General features: G+C 61.5%; 1 protein-coding gene across 1 annotated transcript in view; it reads left to right on the forward strand.

The window, feature by feature from the left end:
- The window catches only part of SHANK2 (SH3 and multiple ankyrin repeat domains 2), a 296,667-nt gene that overhangs the window by 39,927 nt on the left and 229,093 nt on the right, over positions 1-27,647 (forward strand). Inside the window, exons 4-9 of the mRNA XM_090257200.1 lie at positions 3,898-3,969; positions 4,964-5,072; positions 7,508-7,659; positions 8,571-8,738; positions 14,780-14,896; positions 19,681-19,758. Of these exons, the coding sequence (XP_090113326.1) occupies positions 3,898-3,969; positions 4,964-5,072; positions 7,508-7,659; positions 8,571-8,738; positions 14,780-14,896; positions 19,681-19,758 (696 nt within the window). The remainder of the gene's footprint in view (positions 1-3,897; positions 3,970-4,963; positions 5,073-7,507; positions 7,660-8,570; positions 8,739-14,779; positions 14,897-19,680; positions 19,759-27,647) is intronic.

Consider the following 27,647-nt stretch of genomic DNA (forward strand, 5'->3'; position numbering starts at 1 on the left):
ATGGCGCTGCGAATTGTCGCTGCTGGTTGTATTTCTGAGATATTTGTTTCCTGACTCCTGGTGGGACAGGAGTCTTGGTGGGAGCGCACCATGGGTCCCACTCACGCCCGTGTCACCGGGACCCAGGAGTCCCAGGGGCGCAAACGGGGCTTGCCGCTGCCTCCCAGTCCGTCTCACTGGCTGTGGGCACAGGGTGGCCGGCCGCCTCCCCACGGTTATCAGAAGCGTGACTTGCTTTCTGGTTCTTGCCCCTGCGATGAGCAGCGGGCGCTCTGAGCTGCCCTGGGGCCCCCGTGGTGACCTGGGACAGAGGCACAAGTCGTCGGCCTTATCCATGTGCACATGAAGTGTGACCCCAGCCCCCGCCTTTCTGACCCCTGGCGTGCTGCACCCCAAGGTGACATGTAGTGTTTCCACCTGGTGTGATAAGACAGTCACACAAGTGGCCAGCAATGCGGTCATTCCTCCCCTTCCAGAACATGTCGCTGGTGCTACGTGGTCGTGGCTGGCTTGGGCGCTGTCTGCGCGGTCCTGCAGCCTCAGCAACGGCGGTGCTGTAGGCGGGGGTGCCGTGGGCACAGGTTCAAAGCCAAGGCCCTGCCGCACCTGCATGTTTCTGGGTCTGCCGGTGACTCAGCAGCTGACATTTGGGGGATCCCTACTTTGGCGGAAAGTGCGGGGGACCAGGGAGGGGGTTTCAGTGGCAGAAAGGCGGGCACCCCTTGCGAGCTGCGGGGCGCAGCTGCTCTGACCTCAGTTTGCTCGTCTGTGGAACGGGCACCTGTCGGAGAGCCCTCGTTACAGGGCTGCCAAGCACGGGCCCTTCCGGGCGCATCCAGCATATGTGACCGTCCCTATTCTGGTCGACGGGGCCACACTCCAGGGGGAGGTGACAGACCAGGGACGATCAATGAATGTTCATTACGGGTTGAGAATTTCTGTGACGACAGTGAGACCGAGTGAGGAGACCAGGGGGACAGCACCTGCTCCTGTTGGAGGAGGAGACAGAGACCGGAGCTCCAGGCCCCTCGCTGCCTGCCCCTCCCCCCGAGGAGGAGACCAGAGTAGGCGTGGGGAAGCACGTGGGGCCTGGGCAGCGCTGTGCGGGGACTTCAGAGACGTGGGCACTTGTCCCCTGTCGATGTCCTGTCCGGGAACTCCCGGCCCCCGCGACAGAGAGCTTTGCACGGGAGAGCCCTGCCCCGAGGGTCTATCTGCCTCATGGGTGCGTGGGCTGCGGTGTCCAGCAATGTGGCCCCGTCCTGGTGGCTGTGCTGCCTGGAGGGCGCCACAGGGCCACTGCACTCAGACCCCGGCGGGCTGCGAGGCACACGCAAGGTGTCCCGTGGAGCAGCGGGGGCCCCCGCGCTCGGCCAGTGCCCCGGGCCAGTGTCGTGGCTGCAGTGTCGCGGCTGCTGCCACCCTTAGCTCTTGTTGCCGTGGGGTTGCTCATACACGTGACAGTCACCTGTGCCTTGGGCCACGGTCCCGCCAGGCGGCCCCCCGTGCAGGCCAGACCTGACCTCCGTGCCCGGCATAATCTCGGGAAACTATGGTGGCCACTTAGGAGCCACTGAGCAAACAGCAGGAAGGGGCGTGTATGTGGCTGAGCCGTGTCCCTCCGGAGCCCCCAGCTGCCAGCGTGTGTGGCCCTGGAAACCCACCTTCTCTTCCTGAGTACTCAGCCTGCTGGCAAGGGCCACCGGCCTGGCCTGCGCTTTGTCCCTGGAGAAAGAGCCCACCGATGGGGATTCCTTCCGACTTCCAGGTTTAGGCACATGATAGCGACTCGGTGGCACCTCCTGATGTCACTTGCAGTGACCAGAGGCATGCAGACCCAGAATGTGGGGCGCAGCACCCCTGTCCCCGCTGAGTCTGGAATCAGAGGGCAGGGCACACGGAGACCCTGTGACGGACCGGACACGCCCCGGCAGGCCAGGTCGGGGAGGTGGGCGCCCGCCGGCAGGTACGGCGTGCAGCTGACGGTGCACAGACTCTGATTCACCGCCCGTTTGTTCTGGGACTTAAAAATCAGCCTCGGTCTGTGCTATTTGCTATTTGTTTGGGGGGAGGAGAAAAGGTGTCCCTTTGGGAACTTTATACAGGATTAGATTTTCAGTGTCAGGGTTAGCTCACCGGCTGCCGGCACACTGGCTTCCGGTGGGGGCGGCCACTCCCCCCGTTCCCGTGCAAGCCCCTCGGACCGTGATGGGGTCTGGGGATGTGGGCGGGCGAGGAGTGAAACAGCGTCTGTCCGGTGCTGGCTCGGCGCCTGGAAACTCACGCTTTGTCCTCCAGCCTGAACGTGACAGATTATCTCCGTGTGACAGATAAGGAGACTGAGGCTGAGGGGGGAAGGGTCCACCCAACAGCGCTCCGCGGATAGGACGTGGTGGGGCTGGGACTGGGGCAGAGGTCTCAGCTCAGAATCACAGGAACTTCCACGGTGTCAGCGTCCTTCCGAGACCTTCTGCGGCGCCCTGGCACGTTTTACTGCAGAAGGAGTCAGGGTGCCTGGGAGAGGCAGCAGGTGGAAGGTGCTGGGGAATTAGGGGGCCGCTGTGACACCAGGCCATCTTCTTGGGCACTGTCACTATGTCTGAGCAAATGAGCCCTTCGGTTCCTAGGACGTAGTTTCCAGTTCAAAGGAGATGCTGCTGGTTCAGGGGGTGAATCATGGCTCCAGAGTTTCATGTGGAGGCCGCAGGTGCGGGGGGAGGGGGCCGCAGGTGCGGGGGGAGGGGGGCCGCAGGTGCGGGAGGAGGCGGCCGCAGGTGCGGGGGCAGGGGGCCGCAGGTGCGGGGGGAGGAGGCCGCAGGTGCGGGGGCAGGGGGCCGCAGGTGCGGGGGCAGGGGGCCGCAGGTGCGGGGGGTGGGGGCCGCAGGTGCGGGGGTGAGGGCCGCAGGTGCGGGAGAAGGGGGCCGCAGGTGCGGGAGGAGGCGGCCGCAGGTGCGGGAAGAGGGGTCCGCAGGTGCGGGGGCAGGGGGCCGCAGGTGCGGGGGGAGGGGGCCGCAGGTGCGGGGGGAGAGGGCCGCAGGTGCGGGGGGAGGGGGCCGCAGGTGCGGGGGGAGGGGGCCGCAGGTGCGGGGGCAGGGGGCCGCAGGTGCGGGGGGAGGGGGCCGCAGGTGCGGGGGGAGGGGGCCGCAGGTGCGGGGGCAGGGGGCCGCAGGTGCGGGGGGAGGGGGCCGCAGGTGCGGGTGCAGGGGGCCGCAGGTGCGGGGGGGAGGGGGCCGCAGGTGCGGGGGCAGGGGGCCGCAGTGCGGGGGCAGAGGGCCGCAGGTGCGGGAGAAGGGGGCCGCAGGTGCGGGAGGAGGCGGCCGCAGGTGCGGGAAGAGGGGGCTGCAGGTGCGGGGGCAGGGGGCCGCATGTGCGGGGGGAGGGGGCCACAGGTGTGGGGGAGGTGGCCGCAGGTGCGGGGGGAGGGGGCCGCAGGTGCGGGAAGAGGTGGCTTCACCAGGCTGGGGATTCTCATGCAGCTTTAAATAAGGTTGACGGTGTAGAAGCCTGGCCACGTGAAGTGGCCCTCTCCCTGTCACCTTTGCCACACCAACGGCAGGCAGTCTGCCATCAAGGCTCCGTGACCACTGGCAGTGCCGCGGACCGTGACAGGGCAGGTGGCCCCATTCCTCAGCGGAGGACACTGAATCCTTCCCTTGCGCCCTTTGGGTTGCTTCTGTTTCTCTCCCGGCTGTTGAGCCCCGTGGCTGCAGAACCTCAGCGGGTTATCCTCGCGGGTCCCGGGCCCCGCGGTGCCGACCCGGGTCGCTTCTGTGACCCTGGCGGTTCTGCGGCGGAGCCCCTGCCCTGGTGAGGGAGCCCGGGAAAGGCTGGCTGTCCTCTGAGGAGCGTGTGGAGTACTCACTCACTTGTTGTTCCCTTTTCCCGCTTCGGTGCCAGTTCCGATACAAGAAGCGAGTGTACAAACAAGCCAATCTGGACGAGAAGCAGCTGGGCAAGCTCCACACCAAGGTACGCGGGCGTGGTCGCCCCCACTCTGCCGGCGCTCTGTCCGTCTGTCTGTCCTCGTCTCCCAAGATCAGGGCCGCTCTTCGGGCAGAGGCTCCTTCTTCCTGCCCAACTTAACCGCACAGAAGGTGCCCACGGGGGCATCCGCCAGAGCCCCCCTTGAGTACCACCGTTACCGCCTTTGTCCGGAGAGTCCGTTGGGTGACAGTGTGTAGGAGGACCCGTGCCGCTCAGCAGAGCGGAACCCCCCTTTGCGCTCGCCTCCTCTGGCTATTTCTGGGAGGAGGGGGCGCCGCTGCTGTCTGAGCCTTCGCTGTCGCCGTAGATGACACCCTGAGTAGGTTTCAGCTGCTGTCCCTCATGCACGTGATGCCGTCTGCAGGGACTGCTGGGGGCAGACGTGCACGTGACAGCTGGGGACACGCCCCTGCCTGTCATTGACCCGTTGAGCTCGTGAGAAGTAAACGTCTCCCTTCACCATGAATCGCTCGGCGACCAGGCCTCCCTGCTCCTGCCCGGGTGGTCATGGGGGCCACCCAGAGGTGGCTTAACCTGAGCGAACAGCGGCCCCATTCTCTCGCCACTGAGGCTGCTGCCCTGGGGCGGAGAAACTACGGATGCGGGTCTCGGTGCTCTGTTCGTTGGGGATGGAGGCTGCGAGTCTGGGGGGCCCTGGAGACTGCTGCTCCTCAGGGGGTTCAGGGGACTCATCCCCTCCAAAGCAGCGGCAGGTCCGTGGCTCTCGGCCAGGACGGTAGACAGCGAGGCTTCGCCCAGGACAGGCCGACCGTGTTTGCCACGCGTTGGGCTCCGTGCATGACCTGGGCATCCAGTGGAGAGCTGCTGGGCCAGCCCTGGGGTGGGCAGTGTGCCCTGTGCAGGAGCAGCTCCCCCGCCCCTCTGTGGAGGGGGCCAGAGGGCGCCCCCGAACGAACCTCCCCATGGCCTCTAAAGACAGCTCTCATAGAGACCATCTCGTTTTTTACTTTTCTCTTAGACCAACCTGAAAAAATGCATGGACTACATTCAGCATCGCTCAGTGGAGAAAATCGTGAAGATGCTGGAGCGCGGCCTGGACCCCAATTTCCATGACCTGGAGACGGGAGGTAAGAGTGGCCCAGGGGCCTCGGGGAGCTTCCCGGGCACGTGGGCGTGTGTGCGGCATCCGCGCTACCAGGTTTTAAAGGGCCTCCTTGCCGCTCCGTGGGCTCTGGGCGAGCCTCTGTCTGCTCCCACGGGACCTCCCGCTGCCTGCGCGCACCCAGCGGGACTCTGGATGTACCTCTTGACTAAGTGGGTGAATGAAGGAGTGAATGAATGATGACGTGCGTGGAGCTGTGGCGAGCCTGCCTTGGGAGACACGCATACGCACGCCAAGGCCTTGCTCCCCTGCTGGAAACCAGATCCCGCCGTCCGTGCGGGGTGAATGCCGAGGGCTCCCTGCGCCACTGCTGGCGTCCGGGGCTGGGCCTGCCGCCCGCCCTCCCTCCCCCCCTTCCTCTCTCCCTTTTTACTAATTCCAAACGAGCGCTACTTTTTACTGAGCTGCGCGCGCGTGCGCTGTTTTACTGGGGTCAGACTCCCTTGTAACACCGTGTGTCAGGCGTGCAGCCCAGTGACCCGCTATCCGTGTCCGTTACGGAACGGTCCCCACAACGAGTCTGCGTGCCGTGCATCACCTCACACGATGCAGCTTCTCTTCCGACGAGAACATGTAAGGTCTGCTCTTCTTGCTGCTTCCAAACAGCGTTGCCTCCGGTCACTGAGCTGAGCCTCCCGTCCCCAGGACTCGCTCACCGCATCGCCGGGAGGGCGCACTTCTCGGCCACGTGCCCTGCCCCCACCCCCGCCCCGCCCCCCGCCACCGCCAGCCTGTTCTCTGGGCCTGCAGGGTCCGTGTTTTTAGGTCCCGCTGTCAGTGAGAGCACGCAGGGCTTGTCTTTGTGGGTCTGACTTACCTCGTCAGCGTAACGCCCTTGTGGTCCATCCAGGTGGGCACATGGGGCAGAAGTTCCTCTTCTACGTCTGGTTAATGCTCCTTTGCGGGCCGGATAGTTCTTTATGGTGGGGCTGACCCCTGCGTCTAGGCTGTTACAGCATCCCCGGGCCACACCCACAGACGCCAGTAGGGTCGCCCCTCCATGGTGACAATCAAGAACGTCTGCACACGTTCCCCACGTCCCCTGGGGCGGGAGGCTCAGTGCCGGGGCCTCGCTGAGCTTGGCAGTGAGGCGAGATCGTCGTGGAGAGCCCTGGGCGGCCGTGACCCCTGGGCCCCTCCCCACGTCACCCTTGCCTTGTTGATGGTTTCTGCGCGGGAAGCGTCCCGGCCGCCATCCCCACAGTCCCGTACCTGTCCCAGAAGGTCCTGCTTTTCTCTGAAATCCCCATACGAGATGATCCCGTCCCTGGGTGTCCGACAGACCTGTGTCCAGTGGCATTCGTGAGCATATTTGTAACCGGGGACACCGGACGTGTGCCGTTCCCATCGGAGGCAGGGCCTAAAACACACATGGCACACACGTGCTGGGCTGCGTCTACGCACCGCACCTCGGTGCCGAGGGGCGGGCTAGGTCCCCACGTCTCACCACGGAAAAGCAAACTGCAAGGTGGTTTCTAAAGCGGATTTAAAAAGCACTCTGGACAATGCCCATTATGGGTCAGTAAATGTAGGGGTTAAAGGCCGTTGGAGCTGTCGATCTAAATCCGGGGTGCAGTTGCCTTTCCTGTGACCGAGGCAGGTGGCCGGGGGGACTGCAGCCCCTTCTGAGATGGTGCTGAGGACGGAATGACTCCCTGTCAGCTGTCAGCGTTTCTGGGTCCTGGGATCTCACGGGCGTCCTGTTACCCTGCACACGTCTCTGTGACATGAAATCCTCTCTGATGGGCCACATCACAGTAACACGCCCTGCGTGACAGTGACAATGGTGGGCACGGGAAGACTCCGAGAAAAGAAGATGAACTGTAACAAATACTGTCATCTTCCGCGGCAGCTAGTGACACCCTGGTCCGGGGACATCTGCACAGGGGTGGGCCCTTCCTACCCTTGGTCCCCTCAGAGGTGGCTTCCGCCCTGTCCCGTGAGTGGGTCCTTCACCCTGTCTGGTCACGGTGGCTGTTCGGGTCTCTGCCCGGCCAGACCGAGACCTCCCCAGATGTGACTCCGTGCCGCTCCTGTCTGGGTCCTGGCAGCCCCACTCCTGCATCTTCCGCGCACGTCGTGAGGTTGGGATGAGGGAGGCAGGCGTCTGGCTGTCGGATCTCCAGCCCCAGCTGTGGGGGTGGGGGTCCTGGGGTGTCACAGAGGGCAGCTCCTATCCCTGGCCCACAGAGTGGCCATGTTGAAACCCAGCCTCTGCCCCCGTTTTGATTTGCATGTGACCTCAGGCACGGCCGCCACGGTCCCTGGGGTTGCCTGAGCCAGCTAACTGCGTGGATGGTGGGGGTCCCAGGCGGGCGGGGGCGGTGGCGCGCCAGGGTCACTGTTAGAGGGAGTCCTATGACTCTGGTTCCCAAGAGTGTGTGTGTTGGGGTCCCTCAGAGACGCCCCTGACCATGGCGGCCCAGCTGGACGACTCCCTGGAGGTGATCAAAGCTCTCAGGAACGGCGGGGCTCACCTGGACTTCCGTGCCAAAGACGGGATGACGGCCGTGCACAAAGCCGCCCGGACCAGGAACCAAGTGGCCCTGAAGGTACATCTGGGGCCCGTCCTGGCTGCCGCGGCCCCTCCCCGTCCGACCCCCTGGGCCTCCCCGCGGCCAACCCCAGTGACCCCAAGTTGTTGCAGCTGGAGCTTGGGGGTGCAATCCGGGTCTCCTTCCCTGCCTGCTGCGGGCTCTTGCCTCTAGAAACTGCCGCTCGTGGACCCATCTTTCCTGCATCGGTCATGGGCGGGCGGTGTCAGCCAGCGAGGCCAGGGCTGGCCCCTCCACGGGAGGAGGCTGCAAACCCAGCCGTGTGCCTCAAGTCTGCCCCGCTGCCCCGCTGCCCCGCTGCCCCCACAGCCCGAGGGCTTCCTCCCAACACTGCTGAGCACCACCATGCTGGGCTGGGGCCGTGTCTATGGATTAGAGGGTGATGCTCCAAGGCCACCCACCATCAGAGCCCTGGGGGAGGGAGAGGCCCCCAGCTGTGTCTGCTGGGGGCGCCCTCAGAAATCATGTGTTCATGTTGATGCGGATCATGCCCCCCTCCTCGCCCCCCTGGCTTGGGACACATGCTGAGACAGATCGCATGGTATTTTGGTGTTTTCAGGTTAAATAGCCCCCCGCCCCCGACAAATGGGCTCCCTGTTGTATTGCTCTCTGCTGGTGCACAGGGGTCAGAGGGCACAGGCGGCTGTGTGACCCAGGTGCACATCATGTGTCTCCTCCCGGACGCACGCCCTCGTCCTGCGTGCCTGGCGCCATGTGCTTTCGGGGCTGCAAACCTTGTTCATCTTGGGAGGTCCTTGGTGCTGGGAGGCCCAGGGGAAGCTCTGGGACCCAGGGCTGGGTCGGCCTTGGCCTTGGGGGGCGTGGCCCACGAGCCCCTTTCTTGATCCTTTCTCTCCGTGCGAAAGGGGCCATGGGTCTCATGCCCACACTTCGGGGGTTTCTCCTAGACCCTCTTGGAGCTGGGAGCCTCCCCGGACTACAAGGACAGCTACGGCCTCACGCCGCTGTACCACACCGCCGTCGTCGGGGGCGACCCCTCCTGCTGCGAGCTGCTCCTGCACGAGCAGGCGGCCGTCTGCTGCAAGGACGAGAACGGCTGGCAGGAGATCCACCAGGTGGGTGGCCCCGTGCCCACGCGGCGCCGCACTGCCTCCCGCGTCCCCTGGGCCGGGGTTTGGCTTGCCCGACGGCGCGTTCCTGAATCTTTTCCGTCAGTCACAGCATTTAAATACCTGGGGATATTTACAGGCCACCCCCATGTGGCGTGGTGGGTGGGTCCCTCACGAAGGCCGAGCTATGCGGATCCGTGTTACACGGAGCAAAGAACTCGTACAAAAAGGGGGGCCGGGTTCCAAACGTTAGAAAAACATACTTTGATATTTTTATGATTAAGAGAAATAGCTTTATTAAAGCAAGTTTCATCAGAAGTGCTGCATATTAATATGAATTAAGTCCTGTTTCCTTCGTCGTCACTACTGAGCTCCACGAGCTGAATGCGTTTTCTTTTTGACAAGATGTCCTCACGCTCTGAACTTTCTTCAGCATTAACTTGATTTCTGTGCTCTGCTTTATGCAACAGTCTGCTGCTTTAGGTCGCTGCTGTCAGCTGAGAGGCCTTTATGAACTTTGTTACGTGGCGCTAAGCCCTTTGAAGTTCTCTCTTAAGCTTCGTGCTCCTTTCAATGCAAGGATCTTCATGTAAGAAATACGACTTTAACTGTTTGGCTAAGTCTGGGCCTTTCTTTACGCTTTTTAGAGGAAACTGATGTACGCGCTCAAATGAAAAATCTTAAGTGAGTTGTCTTTTGATCTTCAAAGCTTTTATCACGTTCAGTCTTGTACAGGGATTCCCCTCTTTTGTGTTATATGGGAGTTTTCCCCAATTCTCAACCATGTTAGTGCGAAACCATGGTATAGAAGTACCGTGTTATACGGGGGAGACCTGTACCCAGAAATACACATTTCGGACTTCTCTGGGGACAGTGGAAGGTCAGGCAAGCCTGTTGCATTTCTGCGTGGCAAGTTGACCCCTGCAGGTACCCACCACCCTGGAGCCCCCAAGAACTAGGTGCCGGGCGCTTTCTGAGTGCAGGTGACCCAGGGCAAGGCCCCATTCCCGTGCACACAGGAAGCATGTTTCCCAGACCCCACCCGGCCACAGTGGGGTTAGGGGCTGTGTCAGCTGTAGGCCTCCCAAGAAGCAGAACCCGCCTGATGGCTCAGATGCACAGTCTTTCAGGGACCAAGGTCAGAGAGGAAATTGTGCTCCAGACACAGGGGAGCCGCGTGCAGCAGGAGGGGGCTGTGTGGGGGGGGGACCCAGGGAAATACCCGGGCCTTGCCCTTGTCCTGCCCTCCTATTGGCCGAGCCCTGCCAGAGCCAGCCAACCAGGGAGCCCAGTGGACTGGGAATACCCATCTAGGGGGTCAGTGGGGCAGGGCCAGGGCAGGAAGGGGGGCTGCACCATTCTCTCCACTGACAATGACTGCCACTGATTCCCAGTCTGTTTCCTGCCACCACGGTCACCTCCCACACCTGCCTTATCTGCGAGGCTCAGGGACCCCACCCGCTGGGGTCAGAGGGCGGAGCGGTGCTGAGGTGCAGCAGGTGGGCCGTGGGGGTGCAGGCAGGTCCCTGCTGCCTGGCCTTTCTCGTGCCGGGCTAGTCCCGGTTCATCAGCACCCGAGGCCTGCCAGGGTGGGGGCCGTCGCGGGAGTGAGCCGTGACGGCTTCATTCGGGTCTCGGTTTGCTCATCTGTGGGGTGAGCGCCAGCAGGGCCTCCACCGCCCTTCGGCCAAAGAAAGGATGAAAGTCAGTGTGTGTCAGCCTCTGTCCGCCCAGCCCCGGAGCCGGTAGTTTCTGCGGCCTGGGCGAGGGTCCAGGTCCCTGCCCGAGTCACCCAAGTCCCTGAGGGTCAGCCTCAGATATGGGGGTGGTCGTGGTTCATGCTCTGGGTGGTTGGTTTGTACTTGAGGGGCTGGGGGGCGAGGTCCTCAGTATCTCTAGGACTGGCTCACCCAGGGAGGGGCAGCCCCTGCAGGTCAGCGAGCCCCCAGATGTCAGAGCACCGGGGAACAGGAAACGGGGTGAATACAGCCCAAGCCCAGCTGCACGGCCCCCGGGCTCCTGGGTCCCGGCTTCAGAGGGTTCCCGTAGCTCGGTCCCCGGTCCCTGCTCAGCCGGGTGAGCTTTTCTTCTCTGCCTGGTGGCCGCGTTCTCCTAAATCTTACTTTCCTCGTCTAGTTCATGTGACAGCGGTGTCCCCTCCCTGGTCGTTAGGGACGGCCCCCTGAGATGTAGAGGGAGTGCTGGGTGTCACCGTCTGCGGTGCTGGCCCATGTGCAGGGGTCCCTGCTGAGACCCCTGGTGTGGAGCAGGACGCCCAGCTCCAAAGCCATGCAGCCTCTCGTCCCGGGCTGCCCTTCTCCCCGCTCGCCCCCCAGCTCCGCATTTGGCGTCCATGACTCCAGGTTTTGCTTTCTGTTGCGCTTCACCCGCCGGGGTCGTCCACCGCCCTCTAGTGGTCGGTCTCCTTTTCGCACGAGTCTGGGAAAGCGCCCTGTCCTGCCGAAGCGCGCCAGCTCTCCATGGGTCACTGCTTCCCGAGCCCGGCTGTCTTCGCCGCCGCTGCAGTGACTGCCAGTGAAACGAGGGACGCCAGGGGCCTGCAAAGACGGTAGTCACACGGGCTGTGCCGTCCTCCTCCTAAATTTTTACCCTCCCCGTGCGGGACGCAGACACTGGATTTGCACTGTCCTTTATGCCCGAGGGCAACCCCCGCAGACATCTTCTCGTCTCCCCCTCTCAGCCGAGTGAACGGGCCCAGAGAGGGGGAGTAACTTGCCCAAGGCCACAGAGCCACCTGCGGCCTGAGCCTGCTCTCTCCAGCTCCGTCCACACCAAAGCCTGGTTCTCTGTCTCGCCCGCAGGCTTTCAGACAGAAGCCCCCCAACACCAGCTGGACCTGGGGCAGGAGGACATGAGGGGCAGGCAGGCTTTGCACGCACACAGCCGACTGGTTCTGACTCTACCCTTTCAGGCAACGTGCCTTGTTGTTCTGGGGTTTCCAGGTTCCAAGTCGGCCCCTCTGTTCAGCACCCAGGGGTGTGGACAGCTCCACTCCCAGCGGCCGGGCTCCTCCTCCTTTCTAGGGGTCCCGGCGCACAGCCAGGCCTGCCCGCAGGTGTTGCAGGCGGCTGCTCTCCGCCCCTGGGCACTGCCCGGCCCAGGCGTTCTGCTGGGGCGCAGCTGGGGTGCCCCACCCCTGCCGGGGGACTCAGGGAGAGCGCTCTTCAGAGCTCACGTCTGCAGAGGGTCTTAGAAGTTGGCACTTGGAACACTCTAGTGTTTTCTCCTGATTACAGAAGAAATACCTGTTCAACATGGAAATCTTTTAAAAACAAAAAAGCATAAAGAAAGGAGTAAAAATTACCCAAGTGCTTTCCCACAACCCAAGAACTTTAAGGATCCACCTTGTAGTTTTGTTAAGTAGTTTCAGGTGCACCTCCGCTGCCCCCAGTGCCCAACTAAATGAATGAATGAAGGGTGAACAAATGAATGAGTAAATGAATGAATGAGCAAGTGAATGAGTGAGTGAAGGACAAATAAATGAATGAGAGAGAATGAATGAAGGGTGGATGAATGAATGAATGAGCAAGTGGATGAATGAATGAAGGAGTGGGTGGATGAATGAATTGCTATCTGGGCATTTCTCTGGCCGTCTTTGCTTCTGGCCTCAACCCTGAAATCAGCCACTTCTCCCAGGAGCCTGGCGGTTATCTTGAGCAGAGAGTGGTACTCAGAACCCAAGATTTGGTGTGAGGTGTGCTCACTGCCACCAAGCTGCGTGCTCAGGAGGGGGAGTTCAGGACGTGTGTCCACATGCTCACCTATGCCCACGGACTTTCATTTTTATGTCTGTGTATCGAAAGCCACGCATCTGCCCTGGGTGTGTCCTGCACCGTATTTGTGGCAATGATAAGCCGGCTTCATCGTCCTTCATTTACTTACTCAGCAGCCGGTCCGTGAACCCGTCTGGCCTGCACCCCCGGGGCGTCCCCCATTCCTCCCACTGCGGCTGCTTCCCCTGAGAGCACTGCCTGTGTCACATGACAACAGCCATGCAGACAGGGTCCTCTGAGCCAGGGAGCGGTGGGTGTGAGGCTGCGGGTGATGGGAGCGCGCTGCTGTCTCAGCGCCCGTGAGTTTCCTGCTGGAGAAGGTGTGGAAGGGGAGGGCGCCCTCGAGCCTGCTGGTGCTCAGACCCTCTGCTGAGTGCTGAGCGAGGGGCTCCGCGTTCTCCCTTAGCACCGACCCCACTGGGACCCTTGGTGAGGGCGGAGTGACATGGTGCACTGACCTTAGGTAAAGTCTCCTACATTTAGATTCTCTGGGGGCTGGGAGCGGTGAGTCTGGACCAGGGCTCAGCGTTTTTATGCTGATGCAAAGCCCTTCGTTTTTGGCAGTGGGACAATTAAATGAAGCTGTAGCCAAGGTCTGCCCCACCGTGGCCCCTGGGAGAGTGGACTAGCCAGGGCTCCTTCACTTAAGGAACAAAATCCCAACTCAAATTGGTTAAGGGGAAAATACAAATAATGCTCAGTCTTTATGTCCGGAAGAGTCCTGGCATGCTTGTAGCTCAGAGGGGCTCGGACAGTGTCGTCCTGGCTGTGTGTGTGTGTGTGTGTGTGTGTGTCTGTCTGTCTGTCTGTCTCTCCCTCCCCTCTTCCTTTGCTTTGCTCCTATGTGCCCCCTCTTCTGTGGTGACGGTCCCCAGCAGCTCTGGGGCTCTCTAATTTTCCTTCTGGAAGAAAGAGAACTTTGCTTTCTTCATTCTTCTGATAAATGTTCCAGCCTCGGGTCTTCCCGGGCCCTCTGGGGTCCCGTGGCCACCCCCAGAGCTGCCTGGAGCCAGAGGTGGAATGTGCTCACTGCTCAGGCTGTGGGTGCCCAAGCAGCAGTGGGGTGGGAGGTGTCCCCCACTCCAGGCCTCTGGTAGGGGGTCAGGTGGCCCCAAAGGAAAATGCAGACGCTGCTGCCGCAAGAAGGGAGCGTGGGGGCGGGGCAGGTGCACCCGACGTGACCGACAGCAACCATCTGTTTCATGCATTAACGAGGTCATTTTTCTGGCGACGTAGGCATTACAAACGGGTTTCCCAGGTTTTTTTTTTTTTAAGTAATCTAATTAATAGTTTCAGTATCTTCCGTGTCAGCTGTCCTCAGTATAAATTGGTGAGATGTAGCCGTTTCCTGGGGGCCGTGCAAAGGTGAACTTCCCCCGTCTGTCTCAGGGACCAGAAGCGCGAGGTTACTGGGCAGCCGGGCCCCGCCCCCCGCCCCCCGGCGCCCGGCGCCCGCCTCCGCTGCCCCCTCACGGCGCTTTCCCTCCCACCGGGGCCTTCGTCACTGTCCACGTGGGAGGCGTCGGGTCAGCACCCCGTTTCCTGGCCTTCTGTCTCCCCGTCCAGGCGGTCACCCGACATGGGGACCTTCCGGGTAGCCCAGCTCTGGCTGCGGGCTGGCCTTTCCCGAGGTGCCCAGGACGCGTGCGGGGAGGGGCCAGGGGTCCATGGGGCAGGCCTTGCCCTGTCACCACCGGGGCCTCCTCAGCCCCCACCACCGTGAGCCGGGGGGCGGGGGGGCTGGCGCCGAGCACCCCTCGAGCCCCTTAAGGTCCCTTGTCCCCCGTGACTCTCTCCAGTCCCCTGTGAGAAGCAGAGCTCCGTTTCCATGGTAAGATAGCGGCTCCCAGACAAAGTGCTGGGACATGGGTCCGGATCACACCCGTCCCCCCTCAAAGGGCTCTGAGAGGGGGAGCCACACTGTGGGGCTGCCCCCCTCCTGCCTTGGGTGGGTTGCATTTGGAAGCGGGGGGGCTGTTTCACACCACCCCCCAGGGTGGGGGTGGGGTAGCTTGGACAAACCCGGCCGGAGGTGGCCGCTGGGACTGCAGGAGACAGGTCGTATGAGCGCTGGGTCGGGGGACGGACGGCGGGGGCCCCTGCACTGACCCCCATTGCACAGCCAAGTGTGAGTCTCCAGGCGCCTCCTCCCCAGCGCCCAGCCAGGGGTGTGGTGGGTGCGGGCGGTTGGGGGCCCTGGCGCAGGGCGGTGGGCGGCCGCGGTCCGGCTCATAGCGCCCCTTTTTGTTGCAGGCCTGCAGGTACGGGCACGTGCAGCACTTGGAGCACCTGCTCTTCTACGGGGCGGACATGGGGGCCCAGAACGCCTCGGGGAACACGGCCCTGCACATCTGCGCCCTGTACAACCAGGTCAGTGGTGAGCACGGCCGGGGCGCCCCCCTTCCATAAACGCGCGGGTCGGAGGGGGCGGGGGGCCGTTTCCTCGGAGCTCGAGGTCACGGTGATTCCTGACATCACCCTGGAAGGTCTCCTCTGCCCCCCTCCCTTTCACTCTCTCGGGTTTCAAGGAACTCAAGTCCGCAGAGTGGCGAGGTGTGGACCCTATAATGGGCAGAACGGGGGGCACTCTGCTACCTGGGGGCACAGAGGGCAGATCACTGATCGGGGGACTGCTGGGGGCCCCCAGGCTCGTGCACGCCGCTGTCCCCTCTGCCACCGGCATCCCCTTCCCAGCACCGAGCCACGAGTCCGTCTTTCTGGGTGCTATCCCCAGCCTTCGCCTACGCCCAAGCCCCTCCCTGCCCACTCCGTGGCCACGCCCCAGCCCAGCCCCTCCAGCCGCTTTGAAATCCTGCTTTGCTTCTAGTTCTTCAGCCCTGGGAAACTCCTACGTACCCTTCAAGACCCCATTCAGATGGTCCACCCTCGGTTAGGTCTTCCTTCCATGAGCCCCCGGTAGGGTGAGTTGTGTTTTCTGCTGTGCAGGGCTCAGTGAGACCACCAGGGGGCGCTGCCCGGGGAGGGCGCTGTCCTGACTCACCTGTGATTCCTGCTGACCCCCCCCCGGCCCCCCATTGCTGGGGCCCCTCCTCCCAGGGGCATAAACTGCCGATGCTGGTGGTCTCCACCCTCTGCAGCACAGGAGTGAGCTCAGCCCAGTGGGGCTCGGGTAGTGTTTGGGGGCCCAGGCTTCCTTCCTCTGGAGCTGAGCCGGTGGATTTGCACGCAGCTCAGAGCTCACTGGTGGAGGCTCAACATTTGCACAAGAATAGCTTTGGCGGGGGGCACCTTGCCCAGATGCACTAGAAGAACACACATCGCAGGGTGGGTGAAACATCTGGACCCACACCTGCTTCTTAACTGCTGCGTCAGAGAAGGAAAACATTCCTTAATTTTCCCCAGTAGACTTCAAGCGTATTTTATCATAAAAAACAAAACCCACAACATGCTTTCTGTCACCTGCAGTAATGTGGACAAGATGGTCTTTGAAAGTGTAGGCGGCTTTTCTACTAGAAGAGGGTAAGACGCGGTGGTGATCTGCACTCTGAGTTATTGGTGGGGCTGAGTTTCACTGATGTCCCTGCACCGGCCCCAGATCTGTCCCCGCCTCTCAGCCTCGGAGCTGGCTGGGCCCTCGGGAAAACCGCTGCCCCGTGTGCCTTCGGTTAGAAGAGGGGCCAGCAAACCCCTCTGGAAAGGGCCACGGGGACTTCGTCATGGCCACCTGACTGCCGATTAGGACGCACACAGCCACAGGCAATACTAGACGGGCGTGTGGCCGCGTGCCAACAAAAGGTTATCTATAGAGGAGGCGGCGGGCCGAGGCAGCCCCCGTTCGCTCAGCCTTGGTGCAGCAGCAGCAGCAGACGCCTCTCCAGGCCTCAGGTTTGGGCCGACTCCCAGCGCTGGGGCTGAGCCACTTCCTCTCACTGTGCCAGGGGACCCGCTGCAGCTGAGCGGGAACTGTCCCCTCTCCAGGGTCCTGGATCACAGGGCAGCCTGCGGCTCCAGCCATGTGACCTTCTCTGCAGCTCCGGTAGAAATGCCTTAGGCGACCTCCCTGGTTTTGGACCCCCGCCTTGCCTTGCCTCCCAGGGGCCACTGTGGAGAGTCACAGGCTCGGAGCGCAGTGACACCATGGCCCCCGGACACCCTGGCCAGTCAGGAAGTCTGCGAGCGTTCTGACATCCGCCTCATGAGCCCCTTGTGCCCCTCCCTGGGACGCTAGTGGCCGTCATCCCCCACTCTTGTCCCCTGAGTCCCCAGGCTTGCCTCCCCAGGGCGGGTGCACTCCCTTCTTTCTTACTTGTCCCCCCACAAATGGTGGCCTGCCCAGACTCCACCCGCCCTCCTAGTGGGGTGCCCCGCCTCTGCCCAGCCCTCTCCGCTCCTCAGTGCTGTGTGTGCGCACGGGGCGTGATAATGATGTTTCCATTAACTTGGTTAATTTACGCAGGGTTGTAAGAAACAGGTCCCAATGAGGGGTAGTTCAAGGGCAGAGCAGAACGCTGGGGTGGGCTTTGGGGGCTGGGGCAGGGCTGTGGGGGAGGCTGGAGCAGAAGTACAGGGGCCGGTGTCCTAATAAAACTTCATTTACAAAACCAGCTGGGCTGGATTTGGCCCCAGGCTGTAGTTGGAGACCCTGGAATAAATTGGCAAGACCCGGTGAGGCCTTCCTCTGCTCCGTGCCAGGTGTGTGACCTCAGGCCGGGTCTGGAGGGCTGGCCACCCCTTGAACTGACGCCAGGGCTCTTCTTACAGACCTGAGCGAACACACACCCTGGGCTTCCCTGGGCCCCGGCTCTCCAAGCAGGAGAGACGTGTTTGCTGAGCAGTTCTGTCCTTTTTAATTGTTCAGTTCCTCAAAGCGCAGCTCCCCGGGGAAATGCGGGCAGCCCAAGCAGAGGTCTCAGGTTGTCCCGCGGTCCCGCTCACAGGCCGTGTGGGATCCCGTGGTCCCGTCCCTCCCTGCGGGGCCCTGGGGGCGGGGAGCTGCTCTCCCCCTGCTCCCTTGCACCCAGCCTAGACCTCTGAGCAATCCTCATGCCCTCTTGCTGCCAGAGTCCCCAACACTCCTTCCTCCTCTGCCCCCCGATGAGGGGACCCCCACGCCATGGCCCCAGACCCCCTCTTCACCCCACAGCCGTCCATGAGGGGGAGCCTCGTCCTGGTCTCAGACCGGGCCTGGAGCTGTGTGGACCCCAGCACACAGGTGACTTTTCACAGACAGGGGCCTAAGTGCCCCACGAGGGGCAGCGGAGTCGCAGACCCAGGCACCTGAGAACGCAGAGGCAGGTGAACCCTGTTCTGTGCCGCGTGGTGGACAGGCCGCCACCCCCTCCCAGGCGCCTCCAGCTGCAGCTCAGGGCATGGGAACCCCTTTGCTCCCTTCGTCGGTGGTTCCTCATCCCTCTTGTCATGAGGTTGGGGCCCCCATGCACTCCTGACCCAGGCCACAGGGACGGGCGGCCCCAGCTGGCTGCCGAGAGCCCCCTGTGGGGTTGGGGTCCCAGGGCAGGGAAGCTCCGGTGCGGCTCTGCGTGGGTGTCTCTGTGTGTCCCTGCCGCTCTCTCTTTCTTCTCGAGTATGTCACACCGTTACTGAGGTGTGGCTCACACGCCGCAAGGCTACCGTGTGAAATACACGCCGAGGGGCTTCAGTCTGTTCACACCGTCCCACAACTGACAGCCCAGTCGGTACCACAGCACTGACACCCCCCAACAGAAGCCCATGAGTCGCCCCATTTCCCCCCAGTCCTCCCTCGCGTCCACTGTCTGTCTGTCTGTCTGTGTTTCCAGCTTTCATCCTCACCCTGCTTTCCTACCGGGTCCTGCGACCCGTGCAGTGTGGGTGGGACCTGGCCCCGCCTTCCCCCAGGACAGCAGGTTCCCTCTGGTCTGCGGAGGGGACACTGGCCCGTCCCTCTCAGCCATCCCTGGGTGTGGTAGGTCCTCCGCTCGACAGCCCCTTACGGGGTGCGGGGCCTGGGTGGTCCTGCCCGCCGTCCCTGCTCTAGACTCTGCAGGTGAAGGTCGAGAACCCCACGTGGCCTCTCGTGGGGGAGAGGCGGCGACTCTCCGGGGGAGGGGAGAGGGGGCGGCCTCCCTACAGGGTCCTCGGCACACCTGCCCCCCCCCCCCCCCGGCATGCAGGGACACTAGCTGGCACTTGGTCTTTTAAATGGTCTTCAGAAAGCAGCATTCACACATCCCAAACAGCCCAGCGCACTTGCTTGGCAAAGTGTCCTTGCCGCTGGGCTCTGCGGCCAGGCACGGTTTACAGACATTTCGCTGCCTGGTCCCCGTCCTCCTCCTCGTGAGCTGCAAAGGGGCCGCCGTGTGCACGTAGTAGGTGCTCAATAAATGGCCAGAGGTAGTTCCTTTCATTGTAAAGCCACACACAGAATGAATATAGCTTGCCTTGTAAAAGCATTAAAATGGTAAGTGTAGAAAATAGATGAAAAAAGATGGCCCCTTTTTGCTCCCTGATCCTTTCTGCTTCCTGGGAAAGTAAATCCCGCTCACGGGTCTGCGGCCTTCGGACACACGTTTGCTTTTCTGCAGGAAAAGAGCTGTGAAATGAAGCCACGTTTCTGTTCTGAGACTTGCATTTCCTACCTGGACATTCTTGGAAATATTTCTTGTTGGTGGACTGTTTTTTTCTTCCTTATGTTCCAAATCGCTGATCGGAACCCTGATTTCCTTCCCTTCACCATTGGTTTTGTGTGGATTTTCCTTCGTTTTACTTAGCGTAGCCTTCACTTCTTCCCGTATGCATTTGCTGTACTCAAGCATGTCTGTCAAGCCTGTGAGCATCTTTATCACCAGTGTTTTGATTTCTGCGTCTGTTAGGTTGGCCATCTCCTCATCTGTTAGGTTGTCTGTCTCCTCATCTGTTAGGTTGGTTCTCTCCTTGTCTGTTAGGTTGTGTATCTCCTCATCTGTGAGGTTGGCTCTCTCCTTGTTGCTTAGTTCTCCCACTGAAGCCTTGATCCGTTCCCCCTTTTGGGCCATAATTCTCTGTCTCAACCTGACAGGCTCAGTTTTCTGGAACTTCTGGTTATTTCTGGCTTTGCGGTAGTTGTGTTCCTTCTTAGTTGTGGAGGGACACGCAGCATGTCTGTCTGGGCGTCCAGCGTGGCCGGAAGTCTCTGGCTGCGTTTTGACCCTCGGGTTCTTGTGCTCCCTCCGCAGGACAGCTGTGCGCGGGTGCTGCTGTTCCGGGGCGGGGACAAGGAGCTGAAGAACTTCAACAGCCAGACCCCCTTTCAGGTGAGAAGGGCTCTTGGAAACACCAGCCGCCCGCCTGCGTGTGCCTGGCGGTGGGGGAGGGGGCAGCCGTGGGTTTCTGTGCATCCGTCTGTGTTAGACATGAGGCGGGCTTGTCCGGGAGGCGTGGGGGGACTTGTCTGTGTTCGGAAGCTGCACCCCTGAGCCTCCATGTCCTAGTGCCGGGGCAGCTGACACGTGTCAGTTTCGGCACACGGCTCCCCCCCCCCCGTCGGAACGAACAGCGTGGGAGACACAGAGACACAGGAGGGACTCCTCACGGGCGGCTGCTTGTCACTGCGCATGTGCTGGAACATGCTGGCCTGGCTGCCTGTCCTTTCTGCGGGGACCGTTTGTGACCCTCTCACGGGGAGGGGGCTCGTCGCCCACCTGGCCCCCGGCTGGGGCTGCTGTCCCGGCCCCGAGGGTGCACCATGCTGACCCACGGCGGCACTCCCCAGCCAGGGGCCTCATTGGTTTTTAACTGCGGTAACGTGGGTGTAACGTAAAATCTGCCATTTCAGCCGTTTCAGAGCGTACAGGTCAGCGGCCATAAGTACAATCGCGGTGTTGCGGTGGCCCCAGCACTGCGTGGTTAAGTCCTCGTCATCACCCCGAAGAAAACCCCGTACCCCGCAAGCTGTCACTCCCTGGTGCCCACCCCCCGGGCCGCCGCTAACCCCTTCCTGCAGGGGCGGTGGTGCCTGCCTGGGCGTTTCCTCTGAACCGAATCACCCCCCGCGCGGCCTCTGCGTCTGGCTTCCTTCCCGTGGCAGCGTGTCTGCAGGCCCACCCGTGTGTACGTGTGGCCGCGTGTGCTGTCCCCGTGTCGTGACCTGGGGCTCCTCTCATTGCGATGCAGCCGACCAGGGACTCGGTGCAAACAAAAGCCTTAGCTCAATGCCCCAGGTGACAGAAACGCGCTGGGACCCCGATAAACCCGGTCGGGCTGTACGCTCGAACCGGAAATTGAAATCACCGAGATTGTTGGTTGAAAATAAGTGACTTCTTGAGGTGAACGACGTCTTTAGAGCTGGCTCCCGGCGCGAACGCTCTTCTCAGCCGTTCCTCGTTTACCCGGAGCGCCACCGTGTGTTTACAGTTATATTTTACCTGTGGCCGTGGAGTCGTGACAGCGAGCCGGTTGAATCCACAGGTGGGCTGGGCCTGCGTAAGCCCCAGGGAGCGTTTGCTTAGTGTTCATGGGGGGGAGGTGGGGCTGGACGCCAGCCTTGAACCTTGCAGCTTGCAGGTGTGTCACGTAAAACGGACCCCAGGCGGGACCTCCTGGTGTGCTGGTGGGTCTGTGCCCACGGCGGCCCCTCTCTGAGAAGACGCCCTGTTCCCTGCGGCGACGCTGAGGGTGCTGGGGGCCCCTCACCTCACGTGGGACCACACCTGCCCCTTTGGGATTAGCTCTGCGTGGCGGGTGGTCTTGGTTTAAAGACTGTCAAATAACATTTGTCATTAGTGCCTTTTAAAAAAGTCAGACGCTGCTTAGACTGCTCAGTGACAGCCGTCGGTCCCTCCGCCTCACGGTTGGCCCTTGGACGGATGAGAAAGAGCCGCTTCTAATCATGTCACAGGCTCTGGGCAGTGGCTCGGGGTGCTCCCAGGTGTGAGTGTGTGTGGCGGTCAGGACGAGGGGTGCCGCAGGGGGCCTCCCTGCCAGGGCCTGCTCCTGTCTCGCTCCACAGGGCCGGGGACACCCCTTCTGGGGGGCACCTGGCAGAACGCTCATGGCACCCACCCAGCAGTGAAACCGCACTTGCTGTCACCCCATGCCACCTGCCACTATTTTCCTAACAATGACCCATCAAGTGATGATGATGGTGATGATGATGATGATGGTGATGATGGTGATGATGGTGACAATGGGGATGGTGATGATGGTGATGATGGTGGTGATGGTGACAATGGTGATGGTGATGATGGTGATGATGGTGATGATGACGGTGGTGGTGATGATGGTGATGATGATGGTGATGATGACAATGGTGATGGTGATGATGGTGATGATGATGGTGGTGATGGTGATGATAATGGTGATGGTGATGATGATAGTGATGATGATGAATCCAGTTGCACAGAAGAATAAAGCTCCCAGATCCTCTTCCGTATGTTCTCATTTAATGAATAACAACCCAACAAGGCTGGCTTTTTTATCCCAGTTGACAGGTGTGGGTTAGAGATGGAGGCCTAGGATTTCAGAATCAGTCAGTGGCTGGGTCTATATCCAGACTCACTTGCATCCCGTGCTCTGGGGCGTGGAGCGAGGCAGACACTCCCGTCTGGCACGTGACTTCGCTGGCCCAGTCCAAGGGCGCAGACATACCCTGATTCTGAAGACGAAGAGGAACAGAAGTCTGTGGAAGAAGCCCCACGCCGTGGAAGCCCCAGGCACATGAGAGAGTGGTGAGGGAGAGAGGCAGAAGCGGCTGCTGGAGTCTGTCCTTCCAACCTGTCAGAGCCTCACTCCCTCCTGGGTGCCGGGGAAATATCTCAGTGAACACAAGGCCGCTGCCCTTGTGGGCTGAACGCTAGTCAGACTGACCATGAACAAGGGAACAGGCGAACATCTAAGGTGTCAGGGGTGGTGGATAACCTGAAGGGAAACGCGGCAGGCGGAGAGTGGAGAGAAGTGGGGGCGATGCTGTGGAAGGAGGATCTGCAATGAGGGAGCTCAGCATGACTTCCGACGTGTGGGCAGAGACCAGGGCGTGGGCCGTGCAGACGTCTGGGGGAAGCGTTCTGGGAAAGGACGGGTGTGTGCCAAGGGCCTGGGGTCGGAGTGTGCCTGGTGTGTTGAGGAGCAGTGAGGGGGGCAGCTGCCGGGGGGGAGCAGGGTGGGGACGACCAGCACCAGTAGCGGGAAATGAGGCCATGCAGGGGCCACGGGACGGGGTTTGAGTCTGCGGGAGGTGTGAGGTACCCACAGGGCAGAGGCACGCTCTGCGCCGGGAATTAGCCTGTCCGTACGCCCACCGGTCCTGATCCCGTATGAAAGGTGGCAGTGCCGCGTGGGGCAGCCGGGGTTGGGGGTGGGGCACAGAGTGCAGCGGGACACCCGTGGAAATTATGAACGAGGCCTCTGGATTTAGCGCGGGCTCTCGGCTGCGCTCTCCAGCCCAGAGGCCGCAGGACTCCCGGGGCTAGTCAGGTTTAACTGTCACTAGATAAAGCCCAAAGTGCAGTTCCTCAGGCACATGGCCTGTATTTCTAGTGATGGGAGCCCCTGCACTGGACCTCGCCATCCTGGGAGCACCCAGTGCGCACGTGCCCTGCACCGCAGCTCAGGGGGCAAAGCAGTGCAGCAGGTTTGAGTTATTCAGTCTGTCCTCCTGAGCAAAGAGCATCCAGCCACCCTTGAACCTGGCCTCCCACCGGGGCCTGTGGGCAAGGCCGGGCTGGTGTCTGAGACATCCCCCTGCAGGCGCCATGGTCCGAGCGCATGCTCCCTGCCAGGCTGCGCGAATCAAGGTCACGGAGGGGCATGGGCCCCTACCCGTCATGTGCAATGAGGGAGAATTAGGGAACCGGAGGCAGGAGGACACGTGGTGACTGCCCTGTCCCCTGTGTGGCACGTGGGCAGCACAAGGGTCCATGTCACCTGGAAACAAAGGAAACAGCAATTGCCCGATGCATTTGCCCCTAGAAAGGAGACCCCCAGTGTGTACGAGGTACCCCCTCAGAACGTGGTGGTGCCTTAACCCAGGCAAAGAGAAAAGCAGATTTTAAACTGTGGCTGTTACTCAGAGGAAACCCAGTCAGGTGTGCACAGGACGCAGAGAGTTGTCACGGTGGAAACACGGAGGACGTGTGATGTAACGTTAGCCTGGGACGTGGCCGTGTCGGGCTGCGTGACAAGTGACCTGAGCCCTTGTCTTCCCTGGCGGGGTGTCAAGAACTAAGACTTAAATGGAAAGAAATCAAGACAGAGCCCCAGGATTCTGCTGTTTAGAAACAGGAGCTAAAGCACCTAGAAGCTGCTGAGGGAGGGCCGTGGCTGGGGTGCAGATGGGGGTTGGGGGGAGCACCAGCTACAGCCTGTGGGGGCGGGGGCGGGGTTGGCTTTTTATCCATCCATCTGGGTGTACGGCACTCAGAAAAGCAGAACTTGACTTCATCTTTTTAAATAAAGTCTTCAGTACCCCCCACACCTCAGCATGATCTCACCTTTGCCCAGCGAACTCCTATTCACCCTTCCAAACCCAAGCCCTTCCTCAGGAGGCATTGCTGCTGCCCTGTGGTTCCCACGTGACTTGATCTCTACCTTTTATGTACTCTTGTTAGGATGGACGGTTTCTGCATCGGTGTCCCCGGATACACGGGACAGTCTTGGAGGAGAGGCTGCGGCGTCTCGCCTGTCTGAGTCCCAGTCCTGGGCCGCTGCTGACCAGTTGAGAGGCAGAGGCTGGGCAGAGTTCCCTGTAATTTCTCACTCCGGCCACCAAGTGGCAGTGTTCCCGCGGGCCAGCTCGGGCCGGCGTGCCAAAGGCGGGAGTCCAGGGGGCTGAGGATGGGAGTGAGATATTGGCAGATCTGCTGTTTCCGTCCCGAAGAAGCGTCTGTTCCTGAATTAAAGTCCTCGAGTCGTTCCCCAGCCAGAGGCGACAGAGAAGCGCCCTGTGTCCGCTGACAGGTTGTCCTAACAAGGCACCTCCGGTCCAGGGCTCAAACCACAGACATTTTCTTATTGCAGCTCTGGGCCCGGAAGCCCGAGGCCAAGGCTGAGATCTGGGTGCCGGCCAGTTCCGTCTCCGATGAGGCCCGTCTTCCCCCAGTGGCTCTCTGCTCCGCGGCCCCGGGTCCTCTCGTGGACTTGCTTTGGTGTGTGTGCAGCGGGGAGACGAAGAGAGGTGGGGAGGGCGGGAGAGACCCCGCTGGCATCTCCCTCCCTGCTCCCTGAGGGACAGCGGACGTAACGTTACTGAAACAGAAGGTATAAACCAGGATGGTTTCTGTCTGTGCCTATAGCAGGACGATCACACAACACGGTTGGCCAGCATCTGCCTCTGTCCCTGCGCACAATTACCTTCCGTGTGTTTGTGGTGAGAATGCTCAAGTGTACAGCGGAGCGTTGGTAATTACTGTTACCGACTCGTGTGCAGATCCCCAGACTTATTGCCCTTGGACCTGGAAGCTCGGGCCGTGGACCGGCCCCTCCTGTTCCCCCCAACCCGGCCCCTGGCAGCCCCGTTCTGCCCTGTTTCTGTGAGTTCCGCCTTTACAGCTGTCACGCGGGAGAGGTCCCGCAGTGTCCGTGGGCGTGACGACCCTGTGTCCCTCCCGCGTCCGGCCCAGTGGTCACTGCTGGCCTGGGCTTCTCTGCTGGTCCCCGGACTCAGGTTCACAGGCGGTTGTCTGGGTCTGTGTGCTCTGGGGAAAGATGCCGGAAAACTCTCATCCTGCTGACACTCTGGGGTCCCTTCTTTCCAGGACACTAGTCCCATTGTGGGGGCTCCTCCCTCCTGACCTAGCCAGCCCCAGAGGTTCTGCCTCCTAACACCGTCCCACCGTGTGGGAGGGAAGGGTTCGGATCCTCATAGGAATTTGAGGGCGATGCAAACATTTGTCACGGACCAGGTCAGGAGAAACGTTCCAGGCCAGGGACGCTAAGTTTTCTCAGTTTGCTGTGATGCTTCTGTCCCCTGTCACTGTGGGCCTGTCTCATCTCAGAGCTGACCTGGGGTCAGGCGTGTGCACACGTGTGTCAGGCTCCATGTCTGGGCCGTGCGTGCAGGTGGGTGTCTGTCTTATTCATCAGGAAATGCTCTGAGGCTTTCTAGAAAGACGGAGGAAAGAACTGATGCTCACCGAGGGTCCCCTAGGGAACCACGTGGGGCGGGCCACCCGGCAGTCCTGAGATGGGGGTGATGAAGACTTTTAACTCCACATCTGCAAAGGCCCTTCGTTGCTGTGTAAGGTCACATGCTCAAAGGTGTCAGAGGTCATCTGGAGTCATTGTTCTGCCCACACCTAGGGGGAAACGGTGGCCAGGCAGAGTAGCGGGCTTGGGCCGGGGAGCAGGGCAGGGGACCCACACCTTCGGGATGGCTCCCAGACCTGTGCGGGGTCCGGCGGAGCAGGCAGCGGGGCTGGTGAGACCCAGAGGCCTGGAGCGGATGCACGGAGGCCCGGGAGCAGAGCGCGACCTTCAGGGACAGGTGAACTTAGACGCACCCGGGTCCTGGGAAGTTTCCAGCAAAACCCAAAGCCAGGTGTGGGGAATGACAAGGAGTGGCCTGGCCCTATGTCCTTATTTTGGGTCAAGCAGATTGCCCCGGGTTCCGTGGGTGTCTGTCTGTCCTCTGCCTTTGGCATCTGTCCTGCCCCTGCCTCCCTCTGTTCTGGCTGCTGCCCCTGCAGCCGGCCCTGAGTATCTCTCCCGGACGAGTCCCCAGCCCCCCCACTCCCCAGCTCCTGGCCCCGGTCCTCCTCCCTGGGGCCAGCACCTGTCTAGGTGACACGTGGAATGGGGTCGCCCCTGCCCACCCTCGCCAGAAAGGACCCTCGGGCGTGGCTGCCCTCAGGTCTGCTCCCGTGTCTCCTGCCCGCTCCTGCGTCCTGACCTGCTGTCGTGTAGAATGCTGTCCACCAGCCTGACTGGACCTCCGGGATCTTGGGCCTGTGTCCCCCATGACACGCAAGGCTGACCCTGCTCCTGGGTCCCCAGGAGGCTGTAGGCCAGGGAGACAGCAAGGGGCTGGCGATGACCTGGCTCCCATCCCCCTCATTGTGGGTGAGGGCCTCACGGAGGTGCCGGGGCACCGGGCAGGGCCCGCCTGCCGAACCCTCGTCAGAGCCAACATCTCAGGGAGCGGCTCTGGGGCTTCTGTTCGGTTTGGGGGCCATTTTACTGGTTGCCACAAGACTTGGGGACTTTCGTAAGATTTTTGTGTTCTCTGTCACGGGTTCTCGTCAAGGGGCCCTTTCTTCCACTTCCTCTCAGTTCTGGAAGCATCCGGCACGAGCTGTTCCAGACATAAACGCTCCTTCCAGACGTAACAGTACTGATCGCTCCTGTTATCCGAAGCGCGGCGTCCCGCAGCCTGCTGTCCTGGCCTGTCCCATCCTGTGAGGACAAGCAGAGGACTGGGGTCTGGGCAGGATGGGAGAGCTGCAGGACAAATCCCAGGCTTCCCACTGGAAAGCTTTAGCCGGACGTGACATTGCCAGGAAGCTCACGCTGACCAGAGTCCCTGGGAGGGGAAGGGGCGGCGTGAGTCGGGTATAGTGAGGAGTGACGTTCCCACAGGGGCTCAGGACTCCATCCTATCAGGGGCCGACGTGAGTGCCAGGGTGACCTACCCGCCGTGCGGGTGCTCGGTGCGTTCTCTCCGGCCCGCAGCCTCTGCCCTCCCTTTCGTGGGTCGCTGCTCTCCCGCAGCCCCCCAGCAAGCCCCCCAACCCCCGTGCCGGCCGGTCCCCTGGGCGGCCGCTGGGTGCTAACTTGGTCGTCAGAAACCAGAAGCCTTGCCGATGAACGGAGAAATAAATAGGCAAGCAGGTGGCTCCCTTCTTTTGCTGCCGTCTGCGGGTATTTATAAACTCTCAGGTGGGTTGGAGTGCACAATCCTTCCTTGTTTGTTTTTTTTTAATGTTTGGAGAATGAACTCCAGAGAGTTGGCATTTAAGGAACGATACTTACTGGAGACAGAAAACTCTCAGCCAGCTGGGCTGCAGATTCAGCCACGTTGATCTGCTCCTGAGGCTGGAGACGCCGGTGTCCGGGGGCGGGACCCGGTGCAGCCCAGCCGGCGCTGCTGGGTGGGGGCGCGGGCGCAAGTCGGCCCCTTCTATACGTGAACCCCAAGCTGTCTGTGGTGGACGCCTCCAGACCCCTGCTTTGTTAGGGTCCGGCTTAGGGTCCCTGTTAACATGGCAGAGAA

The sequence above is a fragment of the Furipterus horrens genome, unplaced genomic scaffold, assembly GCF_987537825.1.
Source record: "Furipterus horrens unplaced genomic scaffold, mFurHor1.1.pri manual_scaffold_2, whole genome shotgun sequence".
NCBI classification, from domain to species: Eukaryota; Metazoa; Chordata; class Mammalia; order Chiroptera; family Furipteridae; genus Furipterus; species Furipterus horrens.